This window comes from Gobio gobio (assembly GCF_949357685.1).
Source record: "Gobio gobio genome assembly, chromosome: 19".
In the NCBI taxonomy this organism is placed as follows: domain Eukaryota; kingdom Metazoa; phylum Chordata; class Actinopteri; order Cypriniformes; family Gobionidae; genus Gobio; species Gobio gobio.
Window position 1 is genome coordinate 9,760,166 of NC_137112.1, and position 13,954 is coordinate 9,774,119.

A 13,954-nucleotide genomic window follows, 5' to 3' on the forward strand; every position below is an offset into this window, starting at 1 on the left:
AAGTTATGTTAAAATTAAATAATAATTTTGCTAAATAAATAATCTATGTCATATATTAAGTTCATACATATTTTAATATGAACAGCTATTATTGAAAATATCTATGAAATTATACTTTTTCTTATTGATGTCATACTGAAGCTGTGATTTCCATAGTAGTGCACCCTTTAAGCTCACCGCACAATAATATGAAGCCTTTAAAAATGACAGCAGTGTAAAACCACAGAAAATCAATAAACTGTAAATGTATAATATAATGGATTTAAAAGTATTTACTAGGAAGCTAACAATGTTCCGTAGCATCTGTGCTATGTTGCTAAAACTATCTTTTGGATCTAACTGTAATTATTTCCCACATTCAGGTTCCAGGTAATAATATGCAAAAGTCTAAACATTAATCTCTTAATTTTGCAGTAAGAAGTAATCCGAAATAAAGGCTTAAACATCTAAAAAAAAAAAGCACATTTAAGGGGCTCTTCTGGTGAAAGTTTTCAGACAGCTTTCAAAATGGCCGCCAGACAGTGTGAACACATGAATACCCATATCTCAGTGTGCAGTGGTCTGATTTTCTTGAAATTGCAGGAGGTATATAGTAACAAACACATAAATTGGTTAAGATGATAAATATTTTTTTTATTTTAATAATCTGAGCCCAAAGATAGTAGTGTGCTTAATGGGTACTTGACCTTAAAGGGCATATTGCAGGTTACATTTTTTTCTAAATTAATATATAACCTTGTATGAAAATACCATATGAAAAGGTAATGAAGGATTTAAAATGTTTTAAAAAGACATAAGAGCACAAATTTAGTAGATAAAGAGGCCGTTTCGTTATTGGCCGCTTGTAAAAAACGCTTTTTTTTTCAACATCGCGTCATATTACGTCACGAGAGGTAGTCGCTTGCCGAGCTCTGCGTTGGCTCAGTGCAGAATAGGTTGGTATTCAGTTGGAGTCTGTGTATTTTCGGTAGATTTTCTACTCCAATCTATCATTGTTATGGTAAATTATTGTGTCCAGCCTGTCAGGACATCGAGTCCACAGGTTTCCTATAAAAAACTGTTTAGATGCGGAAGTAAAATTTTCTCACAAAAACGATTCGAAAAGCCTTAAAGCTTTGTATTTTAAAGTATATTTAAAAGAAATCTAGTTCCTACATTATTTTTTTATACATTGACTCACTGGGGGTCTCTAACCTGCAATATGCCCTTTAATAGGTACGTTTCCCCTATGCCTAAAAGTTTACAAATATGAATTAATAACTAGATTGTTAAACATATGTCATTCTGGATAACAGATGACATGCCCTGAGGATGACAAAACACCTTTATATATATAAATCAGGCACTAACTTAACAACCTGTAGAAAACTACAACTTAGCTATTGTAACATTAAGGTAATATTTTAGATCAAACAGATACTTTTATTAATGTTATCCAAAAGGACACATGATATTGCTACAAAGTCCACCAGTGACCAAAAAATATCAACATTTTAAGAGACGCTTACTGACCTTTGCATGTGTTTTGGAGCTTCTTTTTGAAGCAATGTTATGTCACATGACATACCAAAATGCATTATGGTCCATTGATGTCTGTTACAGGTCCATCCAGGAATGGCATTAGAGAAATCACAATTTGGAGACAAAAGTCCTAAAAATGTAAATAAGCTTAGTATCACTATATTTGTAGGTATCATTAAAAAAAACATCAATTCAATTATGCCAAGTAGATTTTATTTTATTTTTTTACATTTGTCATATTTTTGTTTTCAGATTTTAAGCTTTAGAGTTCAAAAGTTCCTTAAAGATTAATTATTTATGATGATGAATACTCACATGAGTAATTAAGAGGGGCAAGTCGAGTCATTTAATGTAGTGTATTTATAAATGTATATATTTTTCATATTATGAATATGCTTTGGACACCAGAATTGACAGGCCATGTCATTGACCCAGACACTCATAACACTGCACAGCCTATAAGTTTTGTCATTTTAAACATTAGTCTTTAGTAAAATATCACATGTCCATTTATATTGAACTTTGCGCCTAATCATGACAAAAATAAATAACATGACATTTCATAACAACTAACTTTACAATGCTCCAAAATGGGATTTGATGAACATTAAAGTCAATGTTATACAACTGACACATGAAAATGTTGACCTTGTGTGTCAGAAAATATTTAAATATCATTTATTTATAGATAAACTGATTATTCCCGCTTACCTTCTCTTGGTGAAATGGAAATGGGTGGTCCTTTTCCCACAGATTTCAACAAAATTGAACGAAGGAAGGACATCCTAGTGAAGTGTAAACGAATAACCAAGCAGGACTATCTGAGGGTGGTTGGAGGTGAAAGGATTTACAACTGTTCCAACCTTAACACCCATGGGTTCCCCAGCAGCAGTTGTGTTTTGCTCCTTAGTTGTTGAGTGAATGATGCAATGACTCTTTTAGCCACGAAAGAGTCACTGAAAATCCCCACCATGATGATGACTGACCAAAAAAACCCTTTGATGCGTCCGAAACCAGTCACTTATTAGGCTGGCTACTTCATTCGCTATATTAAAGTAGCAGGATGTTTTTTTAACTACTTTGTTAAGCTTCGAAAACGGTATGTTTGTGTTGAGCCAGTGATTTGGACAGAGCCGTTTAGCAAACTGGCCATGTCACGTGATTTCGGCAGACATGCAATTTTGAAGGTTCGACGCTAGGGGGAGTCCCATGAATCAGTTTTTTTGTTAACTGATCTTCTTTGGTCAGTTTTATAATTATACACACTAAATATGTCTATAGTTTAAAATATGATATGTAGATTAAATTGAATAAATGACACTTTCATGGCAAACATTTAATTGGTTTGTAAAAGGTCCCATCTCATAATGTTTAGACTGTGCTCTCGTTGCATTCACAGTTTTGAACAGCAGGTGTCAGCCTTGTACAGTCTACGCTTTGCTTGATTTGCATGTCGGAACATTTTTGTGTCTGAAGGGGTATTAACTTCTCGTTTATTGAACTGTAAAAGAATACAATGTAGTAGCCAGTGTTGGGAATAACGGCGTTATAGATAAACGGCGTTACTAACGGAATTACTTTTTTCAGTAACGAGTAATCAAACGAACTACTGTTTCTTCCGTTACTGAGAAAAAAATGCAGCGTTACTATAATTGAGCTCACTGAAGCGTTTTTCATCCCAACAGGCTCTCTGTCAGTCGGACCTGCAACGTGCGTGTGTGTGTGTGTGTGTGTGTGTGTGCGCGCGCCCCAGCCATGCGTGTTGGGGGGTGGGTTGGGTGCTACACATAACTGATGATGATTGGTGGGTGGGAGACAAGGTTGAGGTTGATAGGTTGAGTTCACACACACACACACACACACATACACACACCTATGACGCACACGCATATGCACAGTCAGCGATGGCAGTCCAACGACTTCAGGTAGTTTTCGCAAACTGGAAGTATAAGCGCTACTTTTCCCTCGTTGAGGTGAAAGGTAAGAAATTTTATGTAACGCGCAGCTTATGCCCAGGAAGAAAGAGTCTATCCACGTCGGTGGCCAGTAATTCTAATCTAATGAAGCCTCACATCATCACAGCCACAACATTAGTGGCTAAAAAAAACCCAGGTGATAACGTGAGCTCCACTACCAGAGGAGTAGTAAAGAAGTACTGATACTATTTACACAATATTTAAACTATAGTAGTGATACTACCGATAATATTTACAATAATATATTGAATTTGATATAGGTGTCTCTCACATTGGCCCACAGCAACATTACAATAGTGTACATTTAATGTACAATGTTTTATAATAGCAATTTATTCTATTTAGTGTCCAATTCATTCATTTAACATATTTTAAATTGGGGGCATCCAAGTTATTTGACATATTTGAACATTTGAAAAAAAAAAAAAGTGACACAGTAGTTACTTTCCCTGGTAATTAGTTACTTTTATAATGACGTAACTCAGTTACTAACTCAGTTACTATTTGTAAGAAGTAACTAGTAACTATAACTAATAACTATAACTAATTACTTTTTTAAAGTAACGTGCCCAACACTGGTAGTAGCCTACTTATATTGCTTAAAAAGGACATATAAAAATCACTGCTCATATAAACCATCTTTATCTCTTAATTAAAAAATTACGATTAAAATACGATCTGATTAGGGTCAATGACATGACGTGGATATGTTCGCAAGCGCATTATTTTTTCTTTTAAAATAATTAGATAAGTTCAGAGGTGGACAAAGTACACAACTCTATCAGCCTACGAGAGTAAAAGTAAAAGTACTAGCTACTAGTCAAATTACTCTGTTACAAGTGAAAGTTCTAAAAACAGGTTTTTACTTAAAGGGTTAGTTCACCCAAAAATGAAAATTGTGTCATTAATTACTTACCCTCATGTCGTTCGACACCCGTAAGACCTCTGTTCATCTTCGGAACACAAAGGAAGATATTTTAGTTGAAATCCAATCGCTCAGAAAGGCCTCCATTGGCACAATGCACGGTTCACTCTCAAGACCCATAAAAGGTACTTAAGACGTCGTTACAAAGTCCATCTCACTACAGTGGTTCTACAATAACTTTATAAAGCGACGAGAATAGTTTTTGTGTGTGAAAAAAACCTAAATAACGACTTCTATAGTGATGACCGATTTCAAAATAATGCATCAAGAAGCTTCAAAGCATTATGAATCATTGAGTCGAATCATGATTCGGATCACGTGTCAAACCTGATTCATAACGCTTCGAAGCTTCATGATGCCTTGTTTTGAAATCGGTCATCATGATATAAGTCGTTATTTAGGGTTTTTTTGCGCACAAAAACTATTCTCGTCACTTTATAAAGTTATTGTAGAACCACTGTAATGAGATGGACTTTGTAACGACGTCTTTAGTACCTTTTATGGGTCTTGAGAGTGTAAAGTGCATTGAGCCAATGGAGGCCTTTCTGAGCGATCAGATTTCAACTAAAATATCTTCATTTGTGTTCCGAAGATGAACGGAGGTCTTACTGGTGTCGAACGACATGAGGGTAAGTAATTAATGACAGAATTTTCGTTTTTGGGTGAACTAACCCTTTAAGTAAAAGTACAGAAGTATTTGTTTTTAAAAGTACCTAAGTATCAAAACTAAATTTCATTTTGTATGTCAATGCATTATTTTATTATTGTTACATTGTTTGATAAATGCACATTATGGCACCATCAGTGATGCTCCATTCGACATGCTAGCATACGACTACCTTAAACTAATTTAAATACTTGTATAAAAGTTACAAAGCTCTTTACAAAGCAGCTGTCACTTTAAGGCCAAATGCACGGATCCAATACACTGATACACATCCGATGTTCTCTCAACTGTTTACTCTCCTCCTTCTCCCAGACGTTCACATTTTTTTACATTTTATGAGACATGCATCAAGTGTATGCCAACTAAACGAATCTTTAACTTTTCAGAAAACTGAAACATACTTTTTAAGTATGGCCATGGGTGCACACACTGTGCAGAGGAACCGCCTTCTTCCATTTTGCTATAAACTGGTCAGTGTTCAAAAAATGTTGGGAAACTTCACATGACCCTATACAAGAGTGATTCCTGATAGGCTGTCTGCAAAAAAATTGTAAAGAAGGAAAAAATCATCCACTAACTTTCAAAGCTGCTACAGAAACGACTTTCAACTTTGCGGACCTTGATAGAAACGTAGTGGAGTAAAACTTACGATATTTGTCTTTCAAATGTGGTGAAGTTAAAGTCAAGGTTTTCCGAAAAAATTATATTCAAGTGTAAGTTTCCACTGAATGAAGCCATAGCTTGACACTTTGTCCATTCTCTTCGTCCAAATCCACATCAATAAATCCACAGAACCACTCGTGCAAAAATGAATCCTTTTACTTGTTTAGCAACAAAAAACATAATCACGAGAATATTACAGAAACTGAAAATAAAAAAGGAAGAGAGAGAGAAAAGGTCAAAAAACTGTGAGGCTCCACTCTCTGCTTGCCTGACTCAGATAACTTTTTTTTCACTTCCCCTAACAATACTCGCGAGAGTATTCCCCCAATTAAAGGAGCATGCGGTTAAAGGTAAAATTCGTTAACAGTCCTCTGTTCCAAAATATCACCAATGTAATATAAATGCACTCTAAATTATCCACCCACATTTTAGATAATTACACAATTCACTTGTTGTATTACTGTAAATATTAACTGAATGTAGATACTGCAAATATTCCCTACAATTTCCTCCACATAAATGAATCATGTAAATTACTCTTTAACGCATAAATTAAAATGATTTATCACCTGCATTTTGGTTCCTACATCAAGTAAAGTACAGATACAAGTAAAGTGTACTTAAGTACAGTACTCAAGTAAATGTACTTAGTTACTGTCCACCTCTGGATAAGTTCATGATATATATATATATATATATATATATATATATATATATATATATATATATATATATATATATATATATATATATATATATATATATATATATATATATATATATATATATATATATATATATATATATATATATATATATCACTTTATTCTATAAATGTTTTTTATTATTTTGAATTCATTTTTAGTACATTTATGTTTTGTTATTTTAAACACCCAATATATCAGGTGGTGCAACTGTCCGAACAAATGAAAGAAACCTATTTAAAACAATGTCTTAATAATACAAATAAAAAAATAAATACAATCGCATCATTTTAGGATTGAAACCTTTCATATAAACACATTCTCAAGTGGCACAACTGCAAACATGGCTCTTTTATTTACCAGGTAATAACAGTAAACATGATCATGCATCATCCAAACTGATCCTTGTCAAACGGTTTAAATACTGATAAAAACTGCTAATGTCAAGTATGGGTAGGCTGGTCACTTTCTATGTCAGGTGGTAACTACACTGCTAGAGTGTGGAACTGAGAAAAATGACTTTAAAGATTTTTTGTTGTCCAGCCAAATTAATTATAGGACACTGGAAATCTGTCAATTAGATCTTGAGCTCAAACTTGACTTTTGACCCCTATTTTGAAGTTACTGTAGCCTACTCTGCCTTAATATTGTCGGCAAAAAGTGAGAAGTCAGACCAAGGCAAATGGCAGTAACTTCCACATTATCAATATTTGGTTGCTGTTCACCATTTACAAAATCATTATAGTAACAACCTGTATAAAATCTATGGCATTTCAAAAGCCATCTCAACCCTCCTTAAACGCTATTAGTAAAAACAACCTCTCAACTATTTGTTTTACCTACAACTGTTTACTTATGCATTTTGCACTACCATACCTTAACTGGATTATGCTCATTTGCACTGCCGACTGTTATTTACAGTATCTACTGTTTACATTTGCATTTTGCACCCTACTTTTAACTGTAATATGCAATCACTTTCCACTGCACTTTTACACTTTTTTCGGATAGCTTCTGTCCATAATTTATTGCACTACCTTAATCCAATGCTATATTCCTCATCTTAGCCTAACATATCATTGTATACCTCCATCTGTAAAATTCTGTTTATAGTAATAGCCATCTGTATATTATATTCATAGTACATATTCACCTGTAAATTCTGTTTATAGTAATAGCCATCTGTATATTTATTCACTGTACATATTCACCTGTAAATTCAGTTCTGTTCATAGTAATAACCATCTCTCTATTTATACATATTTATATATACTCAGTACATATCCATGTCCTGCACTTATGCAACCGTTGTATATCCTGCACTTGCTGCTATTGCACTTCTGGTTAGACCTAAACTGCATTTCGTTGCCTTGTACTTGTACTTGTGTAATGGCAATAAAGTTGAATCTATCTAAAATTACATTTTTATGTGTGTCAGAAGTGCTTCAGTGACAGATGTAGGCCTATGACACAGGCTAATATAAACGCTGCAAACTTTAGTGGACAGTAAAACAACGGCAGAATACCGTAACTCCACGCTGACACAGTACTTCTAAACAACGGCTAAACAAAAGCAGAGTAGCCTATCCAAACTCAATTTGAGCGTTCTAAAACAAAGGCAAAGAAAAGTAACTGGTGTTGCGGTGTTCTGCCTTGGTTTCTCCTGGGCTTTTGGGAGTTACTGTTAAGACAACCCATTATTTTCTCGATAAAACAACGGAATTGACTCAAGATACTTGTCCACATGATAAAGGTCTTGAATGTACCAAAAATATAAATACTTATAAGTTACTACCTTTTGCCTTTGTAGGGCAGTACACTATATATACACACAACTATTTGGTTGAAAAATATGACATAAAAACAGTCAAAAATGTATTTAAATACTTTGAAATATTATTTAACAACTGAAACTTTTTTTGTTCATGACTCATAAATATGAATTACATCAGTTAAAAACACATTTTTTGAAGCTTTATTTGCTTTATATTGGCCATTAATGTCAGTAATGAGATGTGTACTGTTAGAATGGTTAGAATGCAAAAAAAAGACTTTTATTGGACTTTTATCATAGAAAGTGTTTACCCAGAATACTTCACTACCGGAAGTACCGTGCAGGTGAAGGCTTTGGAAACGATCCACCCATTACCATCAGGAGAATATGGATTGCTGCTAAATTGTGGATAAATACGATTAGAGCAAGAGTCGGACCTCGGTATTACCATTATTCTGGATTCGTGTGTTTAATGAAGTATTTGCATTACTGACGGGATAGCGTCATTCCTCTGTAGGGCGTGCAGCTCGCGCTTCTGTTCACTGATTACATTAAAAGCGGAAATTATTTTTCCCCTTATCAGACGCTGACAGTGTGTGTGTGTGTCTGCTGTAAATAGTCACTGTCTTATGCATTTGAATTGCACTGATCATATGATCACACCGCGCAGCTCATCTGATTCGCAGTGATCGTTTTAGTGTGCTGGTTCCCATAGAAACAATTAAATCTATTGTAATAATAGCATTGAAATGATTAGCGATATGCGTATACTGTATATTGATAGACTGTGTATTAGACAATCTATTGTATAGGTTGTGACATACGAATCATGATGAAAAATATATTGTGTTGGCCAAAACAATGGTTTGATATTTTTTTACCGTTTACAATTTTGGCACTATCATGACTTGTTTTATGTTTCATAATTGTTTAACTGTTTAAATTTAGTCTAAAAAGACAGTATAGGCTATTTAAAGGAATAGTTCACCCTAAACTGAAAATTCTGTCATCATTTACTCACTCTCAAGTTGTTCCAAACCTGTATCTTTCTTCTGTTAAACATAAAAGAAGATATTTTCAAGAATGTCCGTAACCAAACAGTTGATTTTTCCATTGGCTAGTAGGAAAAAATACTATGGAAGTTAATGGGGACCATCAACTGTTTGATACCGACAATCTTTCAAATCTTCTTTTGTGTTCAGCCCTCTGACAGAAATTTCATTTTAGGGTGAACTATTCCTTTAATAACAGGTTCTGTTGTGGATCCACACACTGCTATTGGATTCAGTGAAGTGTGTATTTTTTTCCTGGGCAATAACTTGAAATGTTCAGTAGCTTTTATCGGTAGCCTAGGTTTTAAGATTTGTGTCAATAAAGAATAGACTTATTTTCCTGAGGAATGTTTCCTGGTGTATAATGTGTGACTAGTCCCAGTCTCCTCTATTTGTTTAGCCTGTCAGTTGATGAAGCAGAAGATGGGAGGCTGGAGTGTGTTTGTGACCGGCTGCGTTTGGGCGATTCTTCTCCTGGCTCTTTTTGGAGATTCACTAGCATCTGCACCCGAGTTTGATCCGTACCAAGTTCTTGGAGTGTCTAGACACGCCAGCCAGGCCGAAATCAAGAAAGTGTACAAGAGACTCGCAAGGGAATGGTGAGTATTCAGTGCCGAGATCATTGTGGAGACACAGACATGTTAAATAAGAATGTGTGAATGAATGTGTTTAATTCGCCATGATTAGCGTCCTTCTCTTTGACTCATATAGTGTGCTGCTGTAAAGACACATTGTGTAATAATTATGTAGCTCTCATGATGATGTCTGAATGAAAACAGCCACATTTGTTTCATTTCTTTTGTTCACATTTCTTTGTCTATAGGCATCCTGACAAGAACAAAAGTCCAGGGGCAGAGGACATGTTTATCAAGATCACTAAATCTTACGAGGTACGATGGTTGCATATGTATATTATAAAGTAAGAACAAAAACACTCAGGTTTTTATTATTTTGGGCATTTTACCTAATATATATATATACTATATTGCCAAAAGTATTGGGACACTCCTCCATTCAGGTGTTCCAATCATGTCCATGGCCACAGGTGTATAAAATCAAGCACTAGGCATTCAGACGCTTCTACAAACATTTGTGAGAATGGGTCGCTCTCAGGAGCTCAGTGAACTCAAGCGTGGTACAGTGATAGGTTGCCACCTGTGCAATAAGTCCATTTGTCCACGCTCAACTGTTAGTGGTATTATAACAGTGGAAGCAATTGGGGACAATAGCCACAAAGTGGTAGGCCACGTAAAATCACAGCGGGGTCAGCGCATGCTGAGGCACACAGAATGCAGAAGTCGCCAACTTTTTGCAGAGTCGATAGCTACAGACCTCCAAACTTCGTGTGGCCTTCAGATTAGCTCAAGAACAGTGCGTAGAGAGCTTCATGGAATGGGTTTCCATGGCCGAGCAGCTCATCCAAGCCTTACATCACCAAGTGCAATGCAAAGTGTGGGATGCAGTGGGGTAAAGCACACCGCCACTGGACTCTAGAGCAGTGGAGACGTGTTCTCTGGAGTGACCAATCACGCTTCTCTGACTGGCAATCTGATGGACGAGTCTCGGTTTGCCGGCTGGCAGGAGAACATTACTTGCCTGACTGCATTGTGCCAAGTGTAAAGTTTGATGGAGGGGGGATTATGGTGTGAGGTTGTTTTTCAGGGGTTGGGCTTGGCATCTTAGTTCCAGTGAAAGAACTCTTAAAGGTCCCATGGCATGGCATTTTTCTATTATTTTATAATGTTTCCTGAGGTGTACTTATATTGTTAGTATGATTTTTACATCATAAAATGTCATAATTTAGAGATAAAAGGCATTTTTTCTATACTGCTGTTTGCCCTGTGGCTGATTGCCCTGTTTCAAGAGGCGTGTCTGCTGTGAGACTTCAGTAAAAACGGCCACTGTTGTGATTGGCTGACATCTTTGCATTTGAAATGAGCGGAGGGGGCGTGGTTTAACGAGGTCTACGACGCACGAGCTGCTGCCAGAGAGACGGATGGACCTGAGTTCACTTCTCATCAGTTCTGTCAGTACGTCTCAGTTCAGTGAACTGTTGTTACTAGAATATACTTCAGGTTATTAGTTTATTTCTAGTCGGAGGGGCTGTCACTCATGTCAGAAAGTTAGTAACTTTAGTAAATTATGGATCAGTGCTGACTCGAGACGCGAACCGTTTAGAACGATTCAGTCCGATTTGGTGAACTGGTTCGGTTCACTAAAAAGAACCGATTCAAAAGAATGATTAGTTCGCGAACCGGACATTACGGAGACGGAACGATAGCTAACAAAGTTATTTATAGTAACTTCTGAGTTGTGAGAGCGCTGTCTGTCAGCGCGAGTTTGTGTTTGTATCTGAGAGTTCTGAATAAACACGAGTCCCAGTCACACCGAGCCCGTCTTCATCATTATTCTACCAACTTTGTAAGACATGCAATGTACCATTACAGCGAGATGAACGAGTTAGTAAGTGTTGATTATAGCATTATTTTTAGATATGTTCCAATCATATGAAAAGCGTCAGTGACGCGCATTGAGTGCAGCGCAAACAAAGACACAACAGCAGTAATCGAATGTAATCCAGTTTATTGTGGGAATAGCTGGCTAGCCTAGCCGGATACCCTCACGCTTACCCCCCTTCTGCTTAATCTCGCGCCGCGTTTGGTGCCTCCGCTGTGGGCCAGATGCAGTACTGGGGGTCGGGGATGTTGAAGGCCCGACCGGTCAGTGCAGCCCGAGCTTCGGCGTGTGTGAGGTTTATCTCTAAAGAGATGTGAGTCTGCTGATGTTGAGCAGAAACTCATGACTGTATGCACATTGTAGAACAGATAGACGCGACGAGGACGTACAAAAACACTGACTCACAAGATAGAAAACACGAAAACACCGTTCTGTCGGGAGAGAGAGAAGCCGCAGTGTGTGCACGAATAATAAATAATTAGCTACACATAAGAAATCACTGATCACAGATCAGAAGGAACTGAAAAAAGACTTCTGTTTTCATTTGTACATCCAAACACTGAGAAACTGCCAGCATTCACTCGTTCACAAGCCATGATCTCTCGATCGCTTGCATGGGCGTGCCAGATTCTCTGGGCGGAGGAAAGGGAGGTAACCGTTCCTGTGTGGACGTCATAACAGGAGACTTCAGGATTGGCTAGTCTGGCCTGTCATTTTCTCAAAGGCAGAGAAAGACAGCCAGAACTCGGTTTTACACCGATAAACATTTCTATCCACTTGGGGACAATATTCAGGCTAGGGGAACTCATATTAATGTTGAAATACCTCATAAAATGAAAATTTCATGCCATGGGACCTTTAATGCTCCAGCATACCAAGACATTTTGGACAATTTCATGCTCCCTACTTTGAGGGAACAGTTTGGGGATGGCCCCTTCTTGTTCCAACATGACTGCACACCAGTGCACAAAGCGTCGGTCCATAAAGACATGGGTGAGTGAGTTTGGTGTGGAGGAACTTGACTGGCCTGCACAGGAGTCCTGACCTCAACCCGATAGAACACCTTTGGGATGAATTAGAGCGGAGACTGAGAGAGCCAGGCCTTCTCGTCCAACATCAGTGCCTGACCTCACAAATGCGCTTCTAAATGGTCAGAAATTCCCATAAACACACTCCTAAACCTTGTGGAAAGCCTTCCTGGAAGAGTTGAAGCTGTTATAGCTGCAAAGGGTGGGCCATCTTCTTATTAAACCTTACAGATTAAGAATGGGGTGTTATTAAAGTTCATGTGCATGTAAAGGCAGGCGTCCCAAAACTTTTGGCAATATATTGTATATATGCGTTTAAAAGTTTGGGTGGTCATAAGAAATTGTAATATTCCTAAAAGAAGTATCTTATGCTCACCAAAGCTTCATTTATTTTACAACCCCATATCAGAAAAAGTTGGGACAGTATGGAAAACGCAAAAAAAAAGAGAAGTGATTTCTAAATTTACTTTGACTTGTATTTCATTGCAGACAATATGAACACAAAATATTTCATGTTTTGTCTGGTCAACTTCATGTCATTTGTAAATATGCATCCTTTCCTGTCATTCAGACCTGCAACACATTTCAAAAAAAGTTGGGACAGTAAAGCATTTACCACTTTGTAATGTTGCCATTCCTTTTCACAACACTTAAAAGACGTTTTGGGACTGAAGACACCAAGTGATGAAGTGTTTCAGGTGTAATTTTGTCCCATTCTTCCTGCAAACAAGTCTTTAGGTGGGCAACAGTACGGGGTGTTCGTTGTCGCATTTTGCGCTTCAAAATGCACCACACATTCTCTGTTGGAGACAGGTCGGGACTGCAGGCAGGCCAGTCAAGTACCCGTACCCTCTTCCTCCGCAGCCAGGACTTTGTAATGTGTGCAGAATGTGGTTTTGCATTGTCTTGTTGAAATATGCATGGACGTCCCTGGAAAAGATGTCTTCTTGAAGGCAGCATATTATGCTCCAAAATCTCTATGTACTTTTCAGCATTAATGGTGCCTTCACAGAAGTGCAAGTTACCTTTGCCAAGGGACACAACCCCATACCATGACAGACCCTGGCTTTTGAACTTGTTGCTGGTAACAGTCTGGATGATCCTTTTCTTCTTTAGTCCGGAGCACACGGCGTCCATTCCTCCCAAAAAATACCTGAAATACTGATTCATCTGACCACAGTACACGT

General features: G+C 37.2%; 1 protein-coding gene across 1 annotated transcript in view; it reads left to right on the plus strand.

The window, feature by feature from the left end:
• Positions 1-8,548: 8,548 nt before the first annotated feature.
• Positions 8,549-13,954, plus strand: part of dnajc16l (DnaJ (Hsp40) homolog, subfamily C, member 16 like) — a 30,963-nt gene continuing 25,557 nt past the window's right edge. The window contains exons 1-3 of the mRNA XM_079843736.1: positions 8,549-8,671; positions 9,683-9,881; positions 10,106-10,172. Of these exons, the coding sequence (XP_079699862.1) occupies positions 9,694-9,881; positions 10,106-10,172 (255 nt within the window). The 5' untranslated portion in view covers positions 8,549-8,671; positions 9,683-9,693. The remainder of the gene's footprint in view (positions 8,672-9,682; positions 9,882-10,105; positions 10,173-13,954) is intronic.